Source organism: Calonectris borealis, chromosome 2, assembly GCF_964195595.1.
Source record: "Calonectris borealis chromosome 2, bCalBor7.hap1.2, whole genome shotgun sequence".
Classification (NCBI taxonomy): domain Eukaryota; kingdom Metazoa; phylum Chordata; class Aves; order Procellariiformes; family Procellariidae; genus Calonectris; species Calonectris borealis.
The window spans coordinates 101,463,633-101,488,849 of record NC_134313.1 but is presented as its reverse complement, the minus strand read 5'-3'; the positions used below and the strand labels follow the sequence as shown (position 1 = coordinate 101,488,849).

The 25,217-nt window shown below is 43.4% G+C and overlaps 4 protein-coding genes across 8 annotated transcripts in view; 3 read left to right on the top strand and 1 right to left on the bottom strand.

The window, feature by feature from the left end:
- The window catches only part of DEK (DEK proto-oncogene), a 51,525-nt gene extending 47,442 nt beyond the window's left edge, over positions 1-4,083 (top strand). Inside the window, exon 13 of one of the 2 annotated variants that reach the window (XM_075142799.1) lies at positions 4,018-4,083. The gene's annotated coding sequence lies outside the window, so the exon portion shown is untranslated. The remainder of the gene's footprint in view (positions 1-4,017) is intronic. The other variant, XM_075142800.1, reaches the window with a different exon arrangement.
- Positions 1-6,010, bottom strand: part of KDM1B (lysine demethylase 1B) — a 30,249-nt gene extending 24,239 nt beyond the window's left edge. Inside the window, exons 1-5 of one of the 2 annotated variants that reach the window (XM_075142796.1) lie at positions 5,924-6,010; positions 5,668-5,734; positions 2,946-3,048; positions 1,993-2,117; positions 44-133 (exon numbers count right to left, since the gene is read on the bottom strand). In XM_075142796.1, coding sequence (XP_074998897.1) covers positions 44-133; positions 1,993-2,117; positions 2,946-3,048; positions 5,668-5,734; positions 5,924-5,954 — 416 coding nt within the window. In that variant the 5' untranslated portion in view covers positions 5,955-6,010. The remainder of the gene's footprint in view (positions 1-43; positions 134-1,992; positions 2,118-2,945; positions 3,049-5,667; positions 5,735-5,923) is intronic. The other variant, XM_075142798.1, reaches the window with a different exon arrangement.
- On the top strand, positions 4,109-13,808 carry TPMT (thiopurine S-methyltransferase). 3 transcript variants are annotated; one of them, XM_075142804.1, is made up of 9 exons: positions 4,109-4,706; positions 6,623-6,784; positions 7,596-7,688; positions 8,792-8,924; positions 9,409-9,461; positions 10,905-10,979; positions 11,731-11,816; positions 12,827-12,871; positions 13,664-13,808. In XM_075142804.1, exons 2-9 carry the CDS (start codon positions 6,645-6,647, stop codon positions 13,777-13,779), a joined length of 741 nt encoding a protein of 246 aa, XP_074998905.1. In that variant the 5' UTR covers positions 4,109-4,706; positions 6,623-6,644; the 3' UTR covers positions 13,780-13,808. The 3 variants fall into 3 exon arrangements, with proteins under 3 accessions (XP_074998905.1, XP_074998904.1, XP_074998906.1); XM_075142803.1 differs by lacking the exon at positions 4,109-4,706 and adding an exon at positions 6,008-6,094; XM_075142805.1 differs by lacking the exons at positions 4,109-4,706; positions 10,905-10,979 and adding an exon at positions 6,022-6,094 and having other exon boundaries at positions 13,664-13,800.
- Positions 13,809-15,022: 1,214 nt separating this feature from the next.
- On the top strand, positions 15,023-16,940 carry NHLRC1 (NHL repeat containing E3 ubiquitin protein ligase 1; the record flags this gene model as incomplete). The annotated part of the gene is made up of 1 exon (XM_075140840.1): positions 15,023-16,940. A coding segment is annotated over one exon (1,215 nt), but the record flags the coding sequence as incomplete, so codon positions are not given.
- Positions 16,941-25,217: the final 8,277 nt, after the last annotated feature.

Below are 25,217 nucleotides of genomic sequence, written 5' to 3'. Positions count from 1 at the left end.
TTAATACGCACTGAAAAGGCACAACTTTAATTGGCAAATCTACCTTCGGTAATAGTGGTCAAAACATTCATTGCAGAAGTGTTCCCCACAGGAGAGATGATACCATCTAGACGTATACCCATTTTTAGCACATCTGTAATGCAGGAGACATAGAAAGAGTTTTACGATACATTTAGAAAAAAATCTTTCTATTGACAGTAGCACATTCTAGAACGTGAACAAAATATTCAAGACAAACCAGGGCTTTATGTTACATTCATAAAGGCTGACTTGCACAAGGCACTACAGTCATACAAATAACAATAAGATCGTTTCAATTGTCTCAAACATTTCCAGTTTCCAAACTAAGTAACACCAGATGCAAAGGAGGCAAAATGTACACAATGTGCAGTTTTATAGTTGGTCTGGCTTCCAGCAACCTCCCGCTAACAATGGTCAACTAAGCCTGTCTTTAATACCCTTTAAGCAGACGTTTCCTGAACATGAAATACATTTGCTCTTACAATATGTGCTGTTACACACTAAGCGTTTTGCAAATCTGTAAGAAGACAAAGTCCCTCTCCACGGGAACTTACAGTTCCCTTACTTTGTTCCATTTTGTTCTGATATTAGTGCAGGGGTGGGAGAGATCATTTAAATTAGTATTTTTCTTGTATGTGTGATCAGTTGATTCATAAATCATTACAACATCCTGTCCCCAGAACAACTGACAAAACTATAGAGGCAAATCTGAACACAAAACAGATGTTGCCTATTTTTTTCACGTGACCGAGTTGGCTTCGATTTTAACCCAATGAGAGAAAATCCTGAGGAAGCAGTTACACATTCTGGGCATTTATTCTTTATTAATCTCAGAAAGAAATACCCATTAGCAAAGATCATATTCATCAGACAAAGCAATCGCTCTTCACTTCGAAAACTCTCATTAAACTCAATGAAATGGTTCAAGATAAATGCACGAGGTAAAACACATGAGGTAAAAAGCAGTGACCTAAGCTACTAACTGAAATAGCTAGCCATGAAATGATCTCATCTCAAATAAATAACCTTGAAAGTATGTACTTGGGAGGGTGGGAGGGGTGGAAATCAAAATATTAAAATAACAATTCAAAAAGATGACTCAGCAGTATCTATTGTTTCCTAAATAAAAGGCGTAATATCACCAATGCTGATCTCTCAAGTGCTCATTTCCCCACAAGTCTCTTATGCAACTGCCAAAACGCTTGGCTTTCCTGTGACAACATCCAGAATACATTGACCTCCTGCCACCAAAGAACAATCCACATAGATGACTAAATGAAGCACTGAATTATTTTATATCATTGGAAAATAAATAAAACAAGGAAAGTTTGTCTCAATTAACCAAGGAGGGAGGAATGCTATATAATTGCAGTCTGCCTACTGCCTAATGAGGTCTAACATGTTGCTTCTTATAGATACACCTTGCCAGTATCATGCATTCAGTACCGCCAGGGTCAGAATGCAAAAGAATTTGCTCAAGTACACAGAAAGCCATGAACGACTCGAGAGAAAGAGTTCAAATAAGTACAACTGATTCCCAAGACCTAAAATTTCAAGGTCAGAATCTCACCTCTGACTGCAAAGCACTCCAACGAAAGAGTGATAAAGACTTTCTGCAGTAAATGATAGTTTCATTTTCCATCTTGAAAGCAAGTTTAGCTTCCTCAGATTACACTAATACGCTCTCAGTTTCACAGAAGCAAGGCGTGTTCCAGAAGACACCATTAATAACGTAAATAAGTGTATTCTAAAGATATTCTATATCTGAATTAGCAACTTGCACAGCAGAAAGTTATCCACAACCAGAATAACTTGTGACACTTTCCTGGCATCTTAAGACTCATATTACTACCTTTGGATTCTCCCTCTACGTTTAGAAACGAAGGGATTTTTCAGAATATAGTTAGGATCCTAAACTTCAGCTGCAAGTTTAGAAAAGTCCATGGAAAATGCAAACAAAAAGAAACAAACCTTTCAGCTGCACTGGCAAAGCAAACGGGACATGTTGCAGTGCATCCAGCTTTTTCACACTTTCTATATTTCTTCTCTGACGCTTCATCATCATCATCTGCTGCTTCAGCCGCTTTCTTCTTCACCTAATAAAGAATAGCTGAAATCTGAGCAGAAATGACACAAATGCATCTTCTACAAAATGGCATTCAGACAGTTTTGCAGCTTGTGGGTGGCATCAAATGGTTAAAATGGTACTAATGAAAATTTTTGTATCCATTGTGAAATAGCTGCAGCATGAAACAGCTGTCAAAGTAGGTCAGTTTTTCTACCCAAAAAAAAAAAAACCAGTAAGGCTGGAAATATCATTTAAAGCTAAAAATGTCTTGCCTTAGTCTAACTGATGCCATTGAAGAAATTATAAGCAAAGCTTCCAGTTTAAATCATATTTTAAGCTCCATCACATGCTAATGAGTCAAGCCTCATGCGTTCATTCTATTTCTCCTTCAGAAAAAGAAAATCTCTTCTTCACATACTTACTGATATTAATTAGTGGCAATCTTATCTGCGCCTCAGATAAAATATTAGGCTAGGCTTGGGGCTTTTTTTGGACTCCAGACACAAAGCTGTATGCCAAACGTCTCTTCTGGGCCTCAGAAGTACTGTGTATTGTGTTGTTTTAGGCCTCTGTCTGGATGGGCAGACAGCTTTGTCTGGCTTACAGAAATCTGTGATTGTATTTTTAACATATCAAGTATTTACAGGTTATATTGAGCATTTGTCTCTTCTGAATATTGTTCACAAATGAGACACTTTACCTACTTATTCACAGAATTAACTAATCCTCCCTCTTTCTCGATAAGTACTCTAAGTCCTAACTTATCCACAATGAAGCCCGCTTTCTTTATAAATGTCAACAGAAAATAAAAAATACCAGAGTACGAACCCACGTGTTTTTCAATTATTATAAATACCTGTCTTCCAGAACTCCTCAGAGGAAGGTTGTCTGGAGACTGGTCTGAAGAACATGCCTTTTTTTTCGTTCGTACCCTTCCAGTTGACATTGTATTATTAGATCTGCAAAAAAAGTAGGCAGTAGTCAAGAAACAAAAATATATTACTTGACTTTGCAGAGCTGTGTAATCACCTGGGCAGTACAGCCACTCATAATACTACTTTTGTCAGTGTTACCTAGGTAAGAATCTGTTTAGCTTGACAATTAATTCAGGAGGAAAATGAGAATGAGGCATTACGGGAAAGGAACAATACTACTATTTTAAACTAAATTCGGAGTTAAGATTAGATCCTTGAGTACATCTTGACAGGCTGTTCCAGATCAGCATAGCCTGGATTTCAATAATCTGATTTGCATTACGTGAAGACCTGGGCTGGAATTTGGGTTGGCAAAGCGAATAGACATCAGCTCATAATGCAAGCATTGAAATACCACTCCGAGTAACGCTCGTCCTGCTAAGTGCTGATTTATTGGTAGCAAGAGATTTGCACTGTAAAGCACTTTTCCAAACAGCATACTGAAGAGATGTTTAATACCAGGTGAACAACCAGTTCCAACACTTGCACGCCCTCCTGTGAAAGTACATCAGAATTTAAAGTCTAAACTGCAGTTGCATTGCAATTGTAGGTGATCAGAATATTACAAACTTTGTTGTTAAGCATTATATAGGAGAGTAGAAAAGGCTTACGCCACAAGAGAGCTCTATAGCCGTCTCTGACTACATCGGTGGGAACGTGGAAAAGACCACAGTTTATCATGTAAGCTGGAAAGCATGGAATGTGAGAAAGTATGCCACAGAAATATGAAAGCATATTTAAAATGATATTATCAAAGGCATTCTTTTCACAGGGAGTAAAACACAAATAAATAGAGCCTAGAGGAAGAATTAAATCTAAATGTGCTCCACCACATATAGAAAGGAAGTGGAAATAAAACCCTTATACTGCACTGTATCTTGTTGTAGTAGGGATCAGTTTGTAATTATGTATTTTTTTAAAATATTTGAGACTTCTCAATTCTCTTTGTTCCAGGCTGCATCTTCCTTGTTCACCTGACAGTGAAGGACACGGTAGCAGTAGCTTCATTCAGAAATTCTGCTAAAAGTAAAGGTAACAGGAGGAGAGAATGGGCATTTTTACAAAGTTTAAAATGAAGCTTATGCGAATCAAGTAAATTGGTGCTTTATTCTCCTCTCAAGATAGAAGAAATTGATTTGGGAGGGGAAGGGAAATCACACGATGATATCCACATAAGTGAAAAATTAGTTCAGACAACCCAATACAAAAATAACTTTCTTTTTTTATGCAACCCCCCCCAATTATAACTGATTAGAGGAAGGAAAAAAATAATTAAGTCAATCTTTATTATCTAAAAAAAAAAACCAAACCATCACTTACCACTGTATGGGGGTGGATGAGGTTGGAGAGTAGAGAAAGGAAAACCAACCAGTTTCATTTACATGAGATTTCCCTAAACTGCGGTGCAACGCCCCAGCAAATGGTGGCTTTTTCCCCCTGGAGCTTTCCTTCTGGATCAGTGGCGCAACAGTATCTCTCTGTACCACCTTAGCTTCTGACGCTAGATAATCGTTCTTACGTGGTGTTGCCTTTACAGTCGGAGGCTATGGACTACCTGAGCACTGAGCAAGGCACCAGGCGACTCGTTTTGGTGACTACCAGGTGACCACAGTCTGCTGCTGCAAGGCCTTTTATCCAAGAAGGTAAAAGGACGTGCAGCTGTTTTGTTGTGTATATGGGGTTAGAAAAAGAAAAAGCAGCAGTTATCATTCACTAAGAAGTTTGGTAAAAATATTTAAGATTCAGAGAGGCCTCCCACTTTGAAGGGCAGAGGCCAGTCGTATGGAATCACATATTTTTGCTATAAGCACTACGGGAGGGGGAAGAGGGAGGTGGGGAGAAAGAGAGAAAGAAAAAGAGACCAGCTTATGCATATAACTGTAAGCAAGGCCATTGCTTCCAGTTGTATGCCACTTTGTTCCCACCTCCCCTCCCAAAACAAAAAACATCTCCCCAAAACGCCACAGCTTTTTAAAGAACAAGCAAACGTTGCTTACTTTACTAAGCTTTATATGACTCTGCATCCTGTAAACATGATCGTATTGGCTGAGAAAATAAACCCTTTAAAAGGAGAGAGAGAGATATTCGTAATACGCTGTCACATGCTATAAGATTTCATCCATCTGCAATGCGTGGCCTATATGGGAAAGCTTTGTGGGGTTCACCTGTACAGTTGACAGCAAGTTTGTCTTTGGGGGAGGGGGGGGAAAAAAAAGCAGCCACACACACACACGCCGACACAGAGAGAGGAAACGAGCGCAGCCCGATGAAGAAGGGGAGGCAGGACCACGACCTGCGCACACCTTTAAAACTCCCCCTCGAGCAAAGCGCCGGCGCCTGGCCGGCCGAGGCTGACAGCCGCCCGCCCCCGCCCCGGACCGGCAGCCGCGGGGAATCGCGGTTCCCGGGCCAATACCCGGCAGCGCCCAGCGCCGCGGCTGTGACAGCCGGCGGCCGGGAGCGGGGGGGTCCCAAGGGGGAGTCCCCAGGAGAGGGGTGCCACCGGAGGGGAGTCGGGGGCGCCCCGGGGGAGGTCCCCGGGGGTGCCGGCCGGCGGCGGGGGGAGGCGCTGCGGCCGGCGCGGCGGAGCCGCCTGGCACTCACCTCGGGGCCGGGTCACTCGGGGGCCGGAGACCACATCCACGCGTGTCCGCGCCGCCTCCTGCTAGAGCTGCAGCGGGGGAGAAAAGGGAGGAGAAGGGGGAAGGAAGGGAGGGAGAGAGAGAGAAGGGGGAAGGACGGGAGAAGCGGGGAGGTGAGGACGGGGGCAGCGCTCGCACCTGCCCCGCCGCCCGGGGAGGGGAGGGGAGGGGAGCAGGCGTCCCCCCGGCGGGCGCTGCAGCCGGGGCAAAGGGGTCACTCACCGCCGCCGCCGCCATCCCCACCGCCATCCTCCTCCTCCCCGGTGCCGTGCACCCTCAGCCCGCCTCCTCCTGCCGCCGCTTCCGCTCTCCGCGGTGCGTAGCGAGGGGGAGGGCGGGGAGGCACCGCCCCGTCCCTGCAGCCCCCCGCGGGACCCGCCGCCGCGCAGGTACCCGCCGCCGCCGCCGCCACCCGGGCAGGGGGCGGCCAGGGGGGTGGTGAGGGGGGTGCTGAGCCCCGCCGGGCCCTTCCGGGTCCCCTTCGCCCCGAGCGGCTTCTCGCCCCCGCCGTCTGCCCAGGGCTTTCACGTGAGAGAGAGAGAGAAGTGTCGGCATCTACCTATTTACTTACCGGCCCCCGGCTCGGGCCCGCGGTCACCCCCCGGCCCCCCCGCCCCCGGGGCAATGGGGCCGGGCAGCCTCTGGGTGGCTTCCAGCTGTGTGCGAAACGGGAGGTCACAGGCTTTCCGTAGTCTTTAACTGGGTGCATCTGAGCAGGCTTCACTCCGGGGAAAAAAGTCTAGCCGAAGCCCCCGATAGCAAGAGTATGCTCTGTCGTGTTCAACCCAGCTACATTTAAATAGTCGCCAAATTATAATCTCTTAAAGGGTGCTAATTTTTTATTTGATTCTAGGAAGTAAGAGCCAGTTCCAAACTATTCATTGATGTGGGGGTAATTTTTCTCTCTTTTTTCACAGCTCCTAGCACTCCTTGGGGACGATGGACAGCTCAGCAGATGCAGCCGGGGTCCTGGAAAGCAGTGATATTGGGTCACAGAAAGACAGAGTGGTGACTGAGGAGGAATGGCTGCAGAGATGGGAAATGAGTAACATTGGGTTTCACAAGGAACAAGGGCATCCGTATGTGACTTCGCTCTTCTGCCTAAGCTCTTTAAAGAAATGCTGTGAGATGAATGATTTGACTCATTCAAAAAAACTCTTAACAGAAAATGGAGCATTTACAAAAGGAAAATTATTTGACACAGCTTGAAAGTAAAATAAATATTTTTGTGACCTACATTTGTCAAAAAAAGGGCAGAGAAAAGAAGGGATTGCATTGAATTTAGAACTTTTACTCTTTAATCACGTTTTAAACTATAAAGCTTGGATAGCTTGACGAAGAATCTTAAATTTTCTAATGCAGAAGCTCTGCATTGCTGTTTGTAACTTATGAAACTGGGGCCTAAAACAATATGCAGAGGGAATTGGAGCAATTATTGTGCACTGCAAGACAGGGACCTAAGGGAGCAAACCTGATTATATAGTCTTGCAACCAATGACAGTTACATTTAAGACCTGTATAAGTTATTTGATTGATTGATACAGGAGTTTAATAATAATTCTGCTTAAGTTGTCTATTGTGGCCCCCTTAGAGGTGGGTTGGTTGGTTTGTTTACTTGAAAAGACAAACAAACAGAAAACAGAACCAAGAGAAACGTGTTCTTTTCTAACAGAAATTAAATTTACTTTCTTTCTAGGTAAATGGAAAGTGTATGTTTTTATTTTATGTTTTCATTTCTAATGGTACGAAGCAGGTTGAACTATGTTCAGGAAGAATCTATGTTCCATCATGGAGTTTGTGTGTTACCTGGCATAGCGTGTAGCACTTGGCTTTTAATGTGCCAACACAAATAGTCGCAGTGTTAAGTAAAACATGTCTGTTCTTCTGCAGGCTTCTACGGAAGTATCTGGATGTTCTTTTAAATGGCAGGAGTGGACTGAGGATATTTTTCCCACTTTGTGGTAAAGCAGTAGAGATGAAATGGTAAAGCATGGATTATAAAAGCAAAAATCTTATTTGATGTGGGGAGGGAGGGAGGGAGGGAGAAGGGGAATTCCCGACCTTATATTGCCCAAGGGAAATGTGCCGCATCTCCACTGGTAGGAAAGCAGCGTCACTGGAGGCTGAAGGGAGGAGGAAGTTTGGTTTCATTTGCTGGTGTTTTGTATAGTGGCATAAATGGGATGGATAAGGACTAACCTGAAAGTCCTCCTGGTTGTCCCAGGTTCAGCTTGGGGAATGCTGGATTTGTGACGGACAGAGTGACTGAAGCTGTGCCCTTACCACTGCTTCTTTTGGTGGCAATGCCAGCTTAAATTGCCTGCAATGAAGTTGGTTGTACCAAAGCATGTTTTTATGGGACTATGTGGCATGTCACACTGGGAACTTAAGTGATTTGGGCTAAATATAACTTCCTCTTTTTTAAATTTATTATTTTACTTTTTTGGCTGGGTTATATTTATAATTAGGGGCGGTGTAAGCCAGTGTTTTTTCTTGGAGGGAGGGGACGCAAACCAAAAATCCCTGATTGAACTGCATCCGCAAGGAATCAAGTCAGTCCCAGTTACCAGGTTTTATCATGGTAACTACTTACTAGGCTGACTGCAGGCTCTGATGCACGTTGCTGTTGCGCTGAGCTGCAGCAGCGGAGAGGTTACCACACCCTGCTGCCTTCATCGGAGCCGAACGTTACTGCCAAGCTGCAGAGGCAGCTGGGTGGACAGCGTGCCTCAGCCACTGCAGTTCAGAGCAGAACGTATTCTGTAAACCAAAATGGACGGTTTCTCTCTGTAATCATCTCTGTTTGCCTTGAGTTCGTAGAAATAAATGAACAATCCATTGAATCTAAATAAAGCCTGTAGGTCCTCATCAGCTGTATGCCAAGTGGTGCTAATGTAAGCTCAGATCGTGGAGGGGGGGTTGTTCAATGAAATGTGAACGCTCCAGAAAGTCAGGATTAGACATACCAGTGCATCCTAAACCCAGGGTTTCCCTTATGCGTAAATGCTGCATGGGAGATACACATTCGGTAATGGCCCAACCTGTGGGCCTCACGTAAACTTGGGACCTCTCTCTGCTGTGTGCAGGCTGGCGGACGTGGGACACAGTGTTGTCGGTGTGGAAGTCAGCGAGCAAGCGCTGAAGCAATTTTTTGCAGAACACAGTCTGCCTTATTGCGAGGAGCCAGTCCCAGAGATTTCAGGAGCAAAAAAGTTGCAGGTATGTTTCCTGCGTTGTCGAATGATCTGGTGTGGTTAATCATGCAATGCAGGCATAACTGAGCAAACAAGTCATTCTGCTTTTATGCCTCTGTCATACTGGTAATCATTCACCTCTCCTGAAGAGGTCTGAAAGGAAGCTCCGAGTTGTAACTTTGGACTGAGAAGTTCTTCTTTTGAGCTTATTACTTTGACCTTCTCTTCTTACGACATTGAAGCACCTGAATGTAAAGTAAATGTATTTTAAAATTGGACGGTTGCGTGCCTTGACAGATTACAACCTCTCTGGAGGGGATCAGGAGAGATACCTCAGTAAAGAAAAACTAAAAATGTTTCTCACAGTTTTTCCCCATTACACCTAAGTGTATATTTTAAAATAGTATATGTGTATATTTTAAGCTATAAAGTATAAATATATACACTTATAAGTGTATATTTAAAGATAGTTTGCTGATAAGTATTGTTTCCTTTGTTTTTTATTGTAGAGTACCTCTGGGAACATTTCTCTCTACTGCTGCAGTATTTATGATTTGTCCAGGTAGGAATACATAGTGTGTTTTACAATTCTGTATAATCAAACATGTATTAATACTGTCATAATATTGTCATTATTTTATTTGAATCAGCCATAAAAATTTGGAACAGGTCCTCCCAAGAAAACTCTTACTAACTTGTATGAGAAATGTGAATAGCCAATCTCTAACAAAAACTAACTCTGTTGCTGACCATTAGTTAAAGATGCCAACTAAATATCTTTAAATGGGCTTCTTGTTCTAAGCTGTCCTGTGAAAGTTATAGAAAAACATGTTTGCTTTTACAGTGAAAACAAATTAATATTCTTGATAGATTCTACGAAGCAAAACCCTAGCACAATCCCTTACTCAGAGTAGCTTAGTAAAAGTAAAGAGGATATACCCAGAGGTGTCGTCTTAGACAGCTTTTTTTTTAACTAAGTACTAAATATATTTTTTCCCCAAACTACTGATTAACATATGCATAGGTAAGCTGTACCCATTGATTATATGTGTCCCATGCTTTACTTAACGTACTTTTCTCGATGGGCTTAAAGTACATTACATCACTCCAGTGTATGTGACTACATAATATATTGTCAAACACTGACTCTGCAAATGTTTTGAGAAACATGGCTCGACTTACTGTCGTCTTCTGAAGGATTTTTGGTGCTAAAATGTCCTTACTTCTTAGTTAAAAGACACAACAGAAAATGCAAAATACTTTAATACAGTCCATACTCCCGACTCCTGAAAAATGTTTCAACCCATTGTGCTTTGTGGCCTCAAACGTCGCTTCTCAGATTTTGTGGTGGCTTTGCACCTGACCTTCTGCTCAAGTGTCACTGAAGCCATCTGCCAGCATATCCAGGAGTAAAAATAATGTCTGTGGCAGTGGTAGACTGAGGCAAGCAGCAGTGTAACTTAGCTTTTCTAACATTAAACAAATTGCAAGCTGAAGCTAACTGTCCTGGGCATGTAGCTGGGAATTGAGGTTTCTAAAATTGCTGGGTGTGCTGAGTTCAATGATACTCAAGCAACGAGGCACCTTCCTTAACCAGTGTTTGAAATCACGCATGGGTTTTAGAAGGTGGCCAAAAACTATCGATGTGCTGAGTGCATGTTAGTGCTGCCTCAAGGGTCATGGCAGGGTATGATTGCCAAAACCCCAGAGTTGTAGCCCAAATGTGTCGAAGCTACTTTCCCTCCTCCCCGCCTTGTCTCAGCACGCCCTAATAATGGGGAGATGCTGAGCAATTCCAGCACCTCTTTGCTATAGCAGCAGGGCCATGTATGAGGGGGGTTTCTTGGGACTCAGATCATATTGGTTTGGATCATGAAAATGCTGGACCGTAACAAAAAGGTAGTGGGGAATCTGCACAGCTAGCTGGAGAGTCCTTGTGACTTCACAGGAGTATCTGGCCGGAGCCTTTTTAGTATTTTTAAGCCTTTTCCTCATCTCCCTATAGCTCAATAGTTGGCAAGTTTGATGGGGTTTGGGACAGAGGAGCTCTAGTAGCTGTGAATCCATGTGACAGACAACGGTTAGTAAATTTGCTTTGTTATTGTCTTTTCTCTAATGTATGCAGTGACACGTTTTTCCTCCTGCCACTTGTCGATGAGTCCCCTTTCATTAAAAGGAGTAAACTACACAAGTTCTTCTCTACTGCAAGCATCAGCTGCAGTTGCAAAGTGCTGTACTCTAGTTTGGTGAGCTTCCTTCAGGAAGCCACCCTGCCTCTTGGTGGGAAAATATGTGGTTTGTTGCAACCCAGCAGAAGCAGAGCTGCAAGTCTCATCTGAATTTTATTATTTCCTTTTCACCCCATCTGCTTCTCCTCTCTTTGTTCTTTTTCCCCTCACTTCCCTTTATTCCAATTTTTTGTTCTTGCCTATAGCCAACCCAAATGTAGTTTGATCCTACCCCCAGGATTTTTTCATTAGATACACAATCTTGAATTCACAATAATTTTAAAAGATCACTACTGTATTGTGTACTGTATTCTAGACTGTGGCAGATGAATACTATGTTTTGTCTGTTAGTTTTGAGATGAATATGCAAAAAAAGGTAAATGCTTGTTTACAGGAGTAAATAGTAACCTGTTTGAGGTGTTTAATGTGTAGCATGAATTTCACGCTCATGAGACTCAAGCTAAGCTTTGCTTAGTTTCTGTGCAGTTCAGTTCAAGCTGTCTCTGCCTAGAAATACGTTACCTCTTTTGTTGAATATTTTGAATGCTGTGCTTGAATGTTTGTACAGTTCCAAAACAATAAAGTATAACTTTCTCCTTTTAGCTATGTCAGTTTGATGATCACCCTAATGGAGAAAAATTCTTCTTATCTCCTCGTTACGGTTTCATATGATCCAAACAAACACAAAGGTGAGAACTTTGCGCTGTTCATGTTTTGATTTTGCATCTTTAATACAAATTATATGTAGATGTGGTAGATATATTAGTATCATTCCCAGGTTTTTTATTGGCATAGCTTTGTCAGCTGATCATACCAATACAACTGCATGTTAAAAATTTTAGATGTTGCCCAAGCTTGAGACTAAATTTGCTTTCTCTCTAGCATTCAGACATGCTAAGGGTAAGTGGAGGACAGACATGGTATATTAAAGAAACAAAACTGGACGTGTGGCTATGACAATGAAGCTGGAAGAGTGAATGCTTAGAGTAACATCCTGTCTGGCCTAGGGAGCTTGAAGCACTCCCAAGAACATTGGCTTCGCCCTGTTTACCCAATACTTGCAACCCAACGTGTTGCCCATCTTGTGCCTCTCTCCCAGCCACTACCATGGTCTGAATATGCTTGGAAGAGGTGGAATTCTGTAAAATCATGAAGTATTTTTTCCTATTATAACTTTTATTAAATACTGAAGTCTGAGGTATTTTAAAAGATTTTTTTATTTGTTAATTATTAACTCTCAAAAGAAAGAGATTTCTTGCTGCTTTTGAGTTCTTCAGCGTAATTATCCCTGAAAAATAGGTCTTGTTATCATAAGCAACAATAGTTTAATTCATTGCTCTCCCTCTCACATTATTCAGCTTTTAGCTTTAATTATGCCATTGTAGTGTAAAGAGATTCTTGGCCAGATTCACACAGCGCACTGAGAGTGGTTGTATCCACGGCATGTTCATGACTTCTGACAATGTGGCTACCCAGGCTGCAGCCTGGAGAAGATGCAGCAGCCACACCTGAAGCTGTTTGGTGGCCCACCAAGGTGCCACATGTTCTTGGATATGGTGTTTTCTGGTTCCTGCAGATGGTGCTACACACTGGGGCCCGATTGCGCTGTGAGTGATGGGGCTGGCTCTCCTGCTGCAGTGTAAATGTTTGTCTCCTTCCCGTGTCTTCTCTCTGATTAGCTTCACCCGTTTTCTTTCAGGCCCACCGTTTTATGTTCCCGAATCTGAAATTAAAAGCTTGTTTGGTAAGCAATATTCCAGCTAACTCTTAGGAATTTTTTCCAAAACACATAAATGTGTTTATATGCTTCTACCTCGCCCTGTGACAAGTGGTGAAGAGTCATTTGCTTCTTATCTATGGGGTGGAGTCATGGAAGAATAACAGGGAAAATAAATACCATTTAGCCACAGGGATTTTGCTGTCAAGGAAAATTCACAGCTCTTCAAAAGATACAAAGAAAACCCAAGAGACAGATACTGTCTCTTTCCTCCCCTTGGCATCTTTTCATTCTCCCAGGATTCCTACTGCACTCAGTGATCTTGTAGCTGCAGTCTTAGTCCCGTCTGACCATTTTGTCTTTCTCTGCACCTCATCACCAGCTATCTGGTTTTAATATGAGGCCTTTGCATACCAGTTCTATAGTTTCTGCTGTACTTTTATAGCCAAAGAAGAAAAGTAACGTGCCACGCAAAGAAAATGCTAAATGTACAACTCAAATCCATCAAAATAATGAAATTCGGAATTATGGCGGGAATTTAATTTTAAAAGTTCCTCCTGATATGCTTTGATATTGCACTTTTAAATTTCTCTCTTTCTGAGACCCCTGCAGTGTCTGTGTGCAGTGAGTCATTGGCATGGACAGTTGCATCCCAATGCAAAAGAGACAGATAAGTTTTCCCCAGTGCATTTATGCCACTGCGTTAGGGACTGTAAGGAAATCTGTGGATAACATTTATTCCCACTCCCCACCCCCCAATAGCTTGCATTTTTCAGTGACTAATCATTCAGTAATTTATTACTCTTTCCTCCTTTTCAGGCAACCACTGTGAAATTAAGTGTCTTCAAAAAGTCGATGACTTCTCAGACAAACACAGGCAATGGGGACTAGATTATTTTCTGGAGGTGCTATATATACTAAAGTTTGTAGCTTGATTAAAATTAATTAAAATAACTTACCTCCCATCTTGCTTTTATTTTTATCTCACCTTTTGAAATGAGACATGTTTTGCGGCACTCTTAAAGCAGGCTTCAGCATACAGAAAAATGCCTGTGGAACAAAAATTGTCCATTTTGCTTACGAAGTCAGCTCTCCTACATGGCTGCCTTCACTGTCTAGAGATGCGCATAGCTTTTCTTAAACTCTGTGCACAAAGAAGCATTTTTAAGGTATATCTTTCTCTTCCGTATCAATTCAAATCATCAGAGCTGGGAGAAAGAAATGTTCCTGTTCCTTTTTGGCTGTTGCCAGTCAATGCTGTCTGCCCGGCGCTCCACAGGTTGGCCTCGTCGGCCGGCAGCCCCAGGAGCAACAGCGGCTGCTGGTCAAATGCTGTTTCCTGCGACGCTGGCCTCGCGCCAGACCGGGCAGCTGGGCGAGAGAGGCGGGAAGCTGGCGCAAGTTGCTTCTCTCCGTCCCCGTTAGTCGTGATTACAAGTCAAGTGACGAGCTGGCAGCGAGCGGGCAAGAACGCAAGCAGCCGCCAAGGGGGAACTATCATCGAGCAGGAAAGAGAGGAGGGAAGCGAACCGGATGACAATAAATGAGAAAGCACGGGGAGAAAATGGCCCTGCGGTTGCTCGCGAGTGTGCTGTTCCCTCCTTTAAGAGCACAGCTATGAGCAGGCGAACCGGCACAGGGCTTGTAGGGTGAGAGGCTTCAAAGAAAGCCTGCAGAGCTGCTGCATGGTCATCTGAACACAAACCTTCCTTGGTGTGTCTTCTATCACTATAGATACTACTGCAGTTCTTAAAAATTACAAAATTTGGGGCTCTCAAAACCCTTTCTTGCCCTGGCCTTCTCCCCTTATTTTAAAAAACGCTGGAAAGGAACGATTGCGATGTGGTGTATTATAATTCACCGAGACCAGAAGACGAGTAAAAGCCATGGGGCTTTCTAGAGCGTTGTAGTCTTGGACCTGCAAGGGGGTCTGATGATTTTAGCAGAGCTACAGCCCGTTGCAACTCTCGATATTGCTTGTAGCTACCGGTGCTTCAAGGCCGGGTTGACAGAAGAAAGGAGGAGGGGAAGGCGGCCCGGGGGCGGAGCGGCGCTGCCGGCCGGCGGGTGCTGGCGGCCGCCAGCACCCGCCCGCCGGCAGCGCCGCTCCGCCCCCGGGCCGCGCCGCAGCGCCCCAGCTCGCCCGCAGGGGGCGCCCGGCCGCCTCAGCCCGCCCGGCCGCCTCAGCCGCCGCCTCGCCTCAGCGCAGCGGGGATGGCGGCGGCGGCGGCGCCGGAGGAGGAGGAGGCGGAGCTGAGCCTGCTGGAGTGCCGGGTGTGCTTCGAGCGGTACGGTCCCGGCGGGCAGCGGCGGCCGCGGAACCTCGCCTGCGGGCACGTTCTCTGCCGGGGCTGCGTGGGGGCCCTGTGTGGCCCCGAACGCCGGCGGTTGGAGTGTCCCTTCTGCCGGCGGGCCTGCGGCTTCGCCGAGACCAGCGACTGCCTGCCGCTGCTGCAGCTGCTGGAGGTCCTGGGCCCCGCCGGCGGCAGCGTCCTCTCGGCCTTGGGGAGGAGCGGAGGCGGAGGGGCGGCCGGGCCGGTCCCCGCGGGCCTCGGGCTCCGGCTGTCCCTGGGGGGCTGGGGGTCGCTGGTCAACCCCACCGGGGTGGCGGCCTGCCGGAGGTCGGGGCGCCTGGCTGTGGCACACGACGGCAAGAAGAGGATCCACGTCTTTGGGCCCAGCGGATCCTGCCTGCACCGGTTCGGGGAGCGGGGGGACGCGGGCAACGATATCAAGTACCCGCTTGATGTGACGGTCACGTCGGACGGGCACGTGGTGGTCACCGATGGCGGGGACTGCTCCGTGAAGGCCTTTGATTTTGAGGGAAGGGGGGTCCTGGCTGTCCGGGAAGGTTTCTGTTTGCCCTGGGGCTTGGATGCCACCCCTGAGAGTGAAGTAATCCTGACGGACTCGGAGGCAGGCGCTCTCTACCGCTTGACAGCCGACTTCAGGAAGGGGAAATTAAAGAAGTGTCAGATGATCCGGTCTCAGCTCATCAGCCCAAGAGGGGTTGCAGTCTCCCAGACCTCGGGTGCTATCGTGGTAATAGAGCACCTGAAAGCTCAAGGACCGAACAACAGCAGCACCCGAGTGAAGATATTCAGTGCAGAGATGGATCTCATCGGCCAGATGGATAGCTTCGGTCTGAACCTCGTTTTCCCCTCTAAAATATATACTACAGCTGTGGCCTTTGACAAAGAGGGCCGCGTTATAGTAACGGATGTCTGTAGCCAGGCCGTAATATGCTTGGGGAAACCTGAGGAGTTTCCCATCTTTAACCCTCTAATTAGCCACGGGCTTTCTTATCCTGTAGGACTGACTTACATGGCAAACAATTCCCTCGCCGTTTTAGACAGCGGTGATCATTCAATAAAAATATATAGCTCCACCTGAATGGGTTTGGATGCTTACTGCTATAGGTTCAAGCTGCTTTTGGCCCTAAAGCAAGCAAAGTTCTGGTGTGAGTAGGGAGGAGGCATTTTCTGGACTTTAAAATTGCCCTCTTTGACCAATATGCTGTGCTTCCTGTAAAACTTACATCAAATCTCTTGCCTATCCGTGGGAGAAGACCTGGCCATTGCAGGCTGTAGTCAACAACGAATCAACCAAAGAAATATTTTGGCATTTTAAAACTATTCCATACCTTGACAACCAAACGTTTTTGGTACTTTTTGACAAGTAATAACAACATTTGGAATGGAGTAATCAAAGAACGGAACCTGGGAGAGAAAGTGATGCATCGTTTGTTGACGTTTCCCAGCACCTAGTTCTCATTATTCTTCGGTGAGCATAGCTACGCTCATGAAAGTGACAGAGTGGTTTCTGTTTCCAGGATTTCTGCACGAGAAAGGAGACTGGCTTGATGAAAGAATAGGAGAAATGGAAGCTTCAGTGCAGATCCAGCTACGATCATTGCGATGGAGGAGCCACCACTGATTAGTGAGTTATGTGAAGTGAATTGGTGCTCAAAGCCTATTTTTTCCATACTGGGGAAACGCATTTCTGGGATCACTCTTCTCTGTACTAGTTTATTCCCACCTTTATTAGAGTTGTACTGGAGCACTTGGTCTTCCTGTATAATGCACAAGCCTGTGTCTTTACCAGCACGAGCAGCTTTCCCTAAAAGCCCGTGAAGTATCTGTGTTTAGACCACAAATACTTCTGCATATATAAAATTGAATTGGCTGTGTTGCTAACACAGCTACGCTTGGGAGGCTTCCAATACTGCCTGCCTCTGTCTTGTCATTAATATGGTACTTTTGCACTCCAAACTCCAAGATTCAACTGAAAATTGAAATGTTGGTAAGAAGTAATAGAGAAAGGGGGATGTAAGCCTCATTTTTTTCTTAACTTCCAAATGAGGTTTTGTTGATTGTGAATACACAGCAGGTTTACTCCAGTTTATATTTCCCTGAAAACAGTTTTACTGTGCAGATGAGTTCTGTTGCCTTATTGCACAGTGGAAATTAAGGTATATCTGAATTATTTTGAGAAGGATTTAACACCCTCACTGGAAGTCACTGCTGCATTTCTAGGCATTTACCTGCTGCTAAAATAATTATTTAGGCAGTTCAGCATTAAAAGGAAGTTAGATGTAAATGCTATCTGAGGTAGAGGCAAGTAGGTTAAAATGGCATAAAGCTTTTGGGGACATTTCTTTTATTTAGTCACTGAAATAATGAGTATTAACTAACATAATTTGAAATTCACAGGCGATCTATCAGTAAATTTTTAGTCCGGCTTTTGGTCTGACTTTAGGGCATTTAATAACGACATGTATTTACCAGTGATTTATCAAATACTTACTTTAAACTGGAGTGGTTTTAGCCCTTTAATTCAGACAATGTATTATTCTGTCTTATGTTAACATTCATATAAACAAAACAAATTATTAAATGCAGCTATTTGTAAAGGTTAATTGAACAGTGACCTGCCAATAAAGTGTGATTTGCTTACTCCTATATTGAATAATTTAGTGAAAACTCCTCATATCTTTTTATCATGGGCTTCTCTGTTACAGTCCAATTTCTCTATTGCGGTTGCCTTGTAGATGGTTTCTTCTTTCATTTGGAGATATCCTATTAAAGTTGTTGTAGGGTCATTTTTTGCTATTGAAAAATAATGGACCTGCACATTTGGTCTTTTCCAGCCTTCTCTACTGCCAGGCCACAAAGTAAGCGCCTTTGGTAGGACCAGAAATACTTCATGGCTATTCTGCAGTAGGAGGTGTACGGCCCTGAGCAGGAGCCCTCTTGAGGGGTCAGGAAGGAAATTTAGTCAGAGAAGTAGCCCCCTGGATTATATATTCCTTTCTACGTGCCAAGGAGACGTCTGCCTGAGGGATATAAAAACAATTAGATAACACTTCCTTTGGGGAACTGCTGTGTTTCAAAATGCATGCAATACCATCAATGCTGTATGCATACATAATAGTTATCGCAATAGCACTTGTGGGACCTGGACCCTTCCTCTGAACCGTGGGCTGTGAGCTTTCATCTCCTCAAACCTTTGTGTGCACCAGGAGCTTGTTTTTGCTACTGAGCTCATGGATGGGGAAATTTCCTAGCGCCTACTGCCATGTAGGCAACTTTCCAGCAGCTGAAATGCTGATTTTTAAGGATTTGACTCATGCTGTTTTAAAATCCACAAAAACTCCTGTTGTTGCCCATTCTGCTTCTATCTCCTTTGATACATGACTAGAAATCACTTGATGTTTGGGTTTGTAAGCAAAATAAACTTTGTGCCTTTATTCTATCTAGTTTGCTGTGTGCCACCTCCTGCGGTCTCTGCTTTACCTACTGCAAGCAAATCTAGATTTTTTCTGTGAATGATGCATCTGTTTTCCTTTTGCTATAAAGCTTGGTGCTTAGCATTGTACAACACTGCATCAAAGAAACCATTACATTCTGTCTTAAAACATTTGATGCAGGTGCCTAAATTGAGAAGCCATGAAGAACTGTATAAAACCACTAATTAAAAATTCTGAGTCCTTCAGCGTGTAAGGGAAAATGCAGCAATAAACCTGAAATCTTTCGTCACACAAGAGAATTTAAGAGATAATGGGAGACAGAGATCCACCAATATGTTGATAACAAACTAAAAAGCCTTTGACATTTTTACTTACTCTTGCCTCTTCCTTTATGCATATATGCACATTTCCCCTATAGCTACTGCAGATACCTGTTGCCTTCAGGATGATACCATAATGCTATCTGCTTTTCAAAGGTCCAGGGGATGCGTACTGCTCCTGTCTGTCTGCAGATCTGTTGCAATTTAGTCACAGAGTTCAACAGAACAAAAACTTGGATTTTGAGAGAGGGATGGCAAAGGGTAAGGGACACCTGTAACTAGGTAGGTGATACTTTTGGGGTCTGACTGGATATGCTCAAAATGGGGATAGCTAGATGTGTGCTTACCCTTGGAAAAGAGCGCTGGCCATTTCATCTAGAATGTAATATGGCGACTGTGTGTAGTCGCTTCAGTGATAATTACCATTGCATTTATTTAAAAAAAAAAATAACCTAAACTAAACTTTGCATAACCCTCTGCACCTCATGTTTTAACAATTTGGATTAAAACCAAACAAATGCAATGGATAGTATTCCCCTAATGTCACCTCTTCAGCCCCTACTATAGATTAGTATGTCTGCTGTGCACACACACACTGCAATTTCTATTTGGTTTATTTTTAAGCACTGATCTGTCGTTGCATATAAATATACCAGGGTATGTTTACAGTGTTTAGGAATAAAGGAGGCAGGGGAGTTTCAGAAATGTGTATTGAAACTGTGTCCTGTAACATATATATTTTTTGTTCTGCTTGTGAACAAAATAATTTTAGATAAAGAATATAATCAATTTTTCTGATTGATGAATAAAAAGGAGAAAGAAATAAAGAAAAAAAAAAGGTAAAATTTACTTAATTTTGGCCATTGTCCGTTTGACCATCTGTCCCTTCCCTCCAGCCACATTGCTGTGCACATCAGTTTCATGTTTATATTTTCACGAAGTGTGGATGTAACACCATCATAGCATTTTTTTAACATGGACTGATTTCAGGTGAAGAAGGGGCCTCCTGTAATGTCCAGACCCCAAACCACTACGGGTTTTATAGAGCAGGGTCCATCAAAATGATGGCCTTGTATACAGGAGACCTTTCCTTTCTGGAAGGCTTGACAAAGGTAAAAAAGCAGCTTTCTCCCCTGGGACCATAGGTTATAGTGCTGTTGCATCCTGCACAGGAGGAATTTGCCTTCATTTCTTCCTCTTCAGTGTTTGGTTTTTTTCCCTGACTCTTCTCAGAGGCCCATCCTTATAATTTACAAGTCACCTGTGAGTCACAGCTTGCCTCCACAGGAGTATAATATAACTAAAACAAAAATATACGGATTTTGCAAACAGTTCTAAACCTCACACTTCATTCAGACATCTCAGGAGAAGTGACAGACCATTCAGAAAGCAGCAAGCGCCTGAGGCCTAGCCCCTGTGTAGACAGTTTAAATTCACTGTTAATAGGTTTTTCTTCCCTTGTTACATTCAGTTCCCCTATAAGTACACCAGAAGCCTCTGTATAGCATCCAGTGTCCTACTCTAGAAAAGTCTGGTGGGAAATGACTTGTAAAAGAGATTGCCTTTTGTAATCTTCTTGTCAAGTCTATCACGCAATTTCTTGATCAGCCCTGTCCAGCCCCAGCCCCAGCAATTGCTGTTTGAGTTGCCAGCTCATCTGATGCAGCGGGCTCTCCTGGTTTGGCCAGCTGTGTCCAAAAGTGCTTCCACCTGAATGGAGGATCTTCCAGGTGGCATGTATAGCCCCCAGCAACAGGGGGGCCTTCTCCCGACCTTGCCTACTTGTTTTAACTTGATGCGAAGGCTGCAGAGCAAGCACGAAGGCACAAACGAGGCTCTGAAAACAAAGTAGAGATTACTGTCTGAAGTAGGTACGTACAGAGTTTGAAATTACCGAAATAATTCAAAATCCGTTATATCACTTATGCAGTCATTGGCTGTAAAGAGGAACAGGCCAGGCAGGCCTGAAATAAGGTATCGGTCCGCCTCTCCATGCAATGCCCAACCATCGCTGGGCAGAAGGTTGGCTCAGCCCACTGGAGATGAGCTGAGAACATGTACTGTCTGCTTGATTCCTCTTCAACAAACCCTTTATGCTACTGAATGCGATGGGGAATTATTATCATTACCTGCATATAAACATTCCAAATGTACAAAACATGTAAATTTTTAAACTTGAAATACATTAAACCAAAGACCCACCCACTTCTCCCTTTGCCACGTACTGCTGTGGGTTCATACGTCAGTCCAGGGGAAGGAATACTTAGCAGTTCTGTGTTCCTCCATTGAAGCGGGCCTTCGTTCCACATTACATTTTCAACGTTGTTATCTCAACTAAATGTGCTAATAATATGTTTATATTTGATACTGCCACAGGAACATACAGGCTTTCTCTAGAGTGCTTCCTTAGTATAACCTGTCTGATTCTCCTGGACAGCTTCAGAGCTATCTAATACTGGAGAGGTTCTCAGTGAGCAGATGATGCATTGCACTTATGCCTTTTTCTCACCACTGCTTTCCAAGAGATTTACAAATGTTTTTGAACTTGGTGCTCCAACCTCTCTTTGAGGCAAACATCATATAAATGTCCTGGCCCTGCAGCTGCAGACAGGAGAGCTGAGAATCAAGGGAAGCCTTTGGCAGACTTGAGACTAGATCTCAGACTTCCCATGAGAAGGCTGGTGCCTTAATAAAGCAGGGAAAGTCTGTGTTTAATTATTCTCTTGTCTGGGAGTTGCCTTCCTGATTTTGGAAGAAGTTTCGACATTTTACTGATGATCTTCTTGTTACTAATTCCTTTGGTGTTTCCTACAAATCATGGAAATTAATACTTTTCTAAACCACAATGTATTCCTAGATAATTTCTTCCAGTGTGCTCCACAAAGGTGCATGGTTTCAGAGTTTTGAAGTGGTCTGCCTGTGCTGGTTTTGGCTGGGATAGAGTTAAATTTCTTCATAGTAGCTAGTATGGGGCTGTGTTTTGGATTTGTGCTGAATAACACAGGGATGTTTTTGTTATTGCTGAGCAGTGCTTACGCAGAGTCAAGGCCTTTTCTGCTTCTCACACCACTCCAGCGAGCAGGCTGGGGGTGCACAAGAAGCTGGGAGGGGACACAGCCGGGACAGCTGACCCCAACTGACCAAAGGGATGTTCCATACCACATGACCTCACGCTCAGCATATAAAGCTGGGGGAAGAAGGAAGGGGGGGATGTTCGGAGTGATGGCGTTTGTCTTCCCAAGTAACCATTACGCGTGATGGAGCCCTGCTTTCCTGGAGATGGCTGAACACCTGCCTGCTGACGGGAAGTAGTGAATGAATTCCTTGTTTTGCTTTGCTGGCGTGCGTGGGTTTTGCTTTACCTGTTAAACTGCCTTTATCTCAACCCACGAGTTTTCTCACTTTTACCGTTCCGATTCTCTCCCCCATCCCACCGGGGGGGAGTGAGCGAGTGGCTGTGTGGTGCTTAGTTGCTGGCTGGGGTTAAACCATGACATCAGTAAGGAGGTGTACTGCTGTGAAGCTCCATTGCAGCGATCAAGTTACTTATTTCATGTTGAGGATAGAAAGGAGGAGAAGAGATTGATTCTGAAAAGGAGAAAAAATTAATGAAAGCTGTCGGTGGCTTAAGCAGAGGGTGAACTCCACCAAGTCGGAGCACAGAGCACACCCATCGTTCCAGTAAAGGGAATGCATTCTTAAGAGGTGAAGCATTTCGGCCTGGAAAATGGACAAGACGATAAGGGCCATTGCCTCTTGATTAGTATTGACCTCTGGCAGGGGAATAACCTACATTTGAACAGATTTCCCAGCCACAATTAGGCACTTTTCAGATTGTAATCCTTAGGAGAGCTATCTGTTACTTTCAGCTCTGTACTTGTAGCAAAAATCTGTGGGAAAGGAAGATTTGGAGCAAACTAAGCATTTTAGGGAAGTATGCTCCCTATAATTGAATAAATACATATATAGCATTTTTCTAAAGATCCCTCTTAATGTAGGCAATTTTTGTTCTTTGGTCACAGGTGACCACTATATGGGCAGTGAGTTGAGGTGAGAACAAATTCTGCTTTCATGGAATATATTGTTTTTTAAATCAGGAAAATATTGCTAGTCAGAAGATTCTGTAAACCATTTTAAATACTCTAAATATAGTTATATGCTTTGTAATGAATAAAGGGTAGGCAATTTTAAGCAGGATATAGGATTAGAGAGATAAAATTATAGCTGAGAAAATGAAAGAATTTATTTTGAGAAAACTGTGAAGATGTAAAAAAAAAAAAAGAAAAAAGATGTCCTGTATGAAAGCTTGCTTTTAAAACTTCTAATACAAAGATGATGATCTTGAAAGAACTATCACACCTACATAATCACCGGAGGTAACTCATTTACTGTTTTTTGTTCCAATATAAATAGATAAAAGATAAAACCCATATGAAAGCATTAATGCTCGCCTAGCATGATTTCCCAAATAATAAGGACTATGGAATTTAACCAGTATTAACCAGTATTTAGTAACTACTGACCTGTATTGAAAGTAAGAAACAAAGAACAATTGTGTCTTTTACTATCACGGACTAAGGAGCTAACGTGAGAAGAAATACAATGTCATTAAAGATATGCTTTGTAAGAAATCTATCAAAAAGAGTCAGATTAAGTATTAAAAAATTATAATCATCTTCATATGAAAAGGATGTGCCTGGCTCCCTTATTTGTCATTGACCTTAATTAGGTAGGAAATAGGGCTCTTCAGTGAGTTCTGCACTAACTTCCACTCAACTTACAGCATGATATTATGGAGCCAGAAGTATTTCAAATACGTGTATTAGTCTTCTTCTATTCTTATTATTCCTTAAAGTGACTTGTTTGAGTTGAGACTTGCTCTGTCATAAATAGTTTATCTGTGCAGTCATGAGTACTGCAAATGGAATTGTCCTCATATATGAACGCTGCAGGACTGGGCTTGAAGTCAGGTAGACTCAGGCTAGTGCAGAGGTTTGCCCTGGAGAAGTCTTTGCAGCAGACTTTATTATGACAATTTCTGGGAATGCTGCTTTGGGGTTTTTTTATGTGCCTAAAGCCCTGCCCATGTTTAGAATATATTATAACTAATTATGACTTTTTTTCAACATCAGAAATCTTTTGTGAAACAAATTTAATGTAATGGTTTAGCCTTTTCTTATTTATTTCTTTGTAATATACTGAATCCTTGCCTGGTTCCTAAGAGTCCATCAGACTAAGTGGATTGGTACAACACCTCCCTTTTGGGACGTGCAGTTGCTCGGTAACCAGCAACATGGGCAAGACTCACTCTGGACTGGCATCAGTGGAGACCTTATACCTGGACTGTTCTTGTAGATCCTGAAAAGGAGGTTATTGGTCTTAGCCAACAGTTTAGGAAAGTTATGGTGTTTTCATGGTGGTAGGTTCTAGGTCCCAAGAAGACTATGCGAAAGGATTTCTAAGGTTGCAGGATAGTTAGGCACTTTTTGTTTCATTTCAGATGGAGGAATGCCGGCTTCTAAAGACCAGGTGAAAAGTGCACCCTTTTTTCCCTAGTATGGCAAAGTGAAATTGAAGTTGCCCCAGGCCCAGGATTAGAGCTACGGGTCTATTTATCATTTATTTTGTGATGTTCATAAAGCTGTTCAGTATTTGCATGGTGTTATCATTAAAATGCAGCTGATATTATTCTTCTCGTATTTCCACTGTGTCGGTGTTACTGAGATAAAAACCAAAATCACCCACTTAGAAAAAGTGTACCTTGAAGGCAGAAGAAAATCTTCTCTTTCTTGTATCTCTTTCACTGGAGAAATAAAAGCCATGCAACTGAATTATTTTCAAACATCAGTATCGAGCGATGGACTTTCACCCTCTCACTTGTGTTGAACTTGAATCTCAGGCCTTTTTTCTTGACAATAGCCTAAATTTTTGATTTCTGAAATGCAACCATGTTGTTCCAATTTGTGCCTTTTGCACAGCCCTCGCCCATTCTTCCCAGTTAGTTGTTTAGTCCCTGGAAGTGTCTTCCAGAACTGTATTTCTCATTAGCCATTGTTTAGTCACTGTCTGGTGTGTAAGGGTGTTCACTCCACTTCCGTTTCAGAAGGATTAATTCCCCCAGAGGTTCTGTCCATGTTTTGGTTTTGCCGCGTTTCTTTTCTAAAACAACCTTTCATCTTTACTGTCAGATTAAAGGGAGGAAACGTCAGATCACAATATGAACGGTGGGAAAGGACTTAAGTCAATCAGGGAATGCGTTTGGGAGACAGGCATGCAAGCTTTATTACAGGAGAGAAAAGGGTGA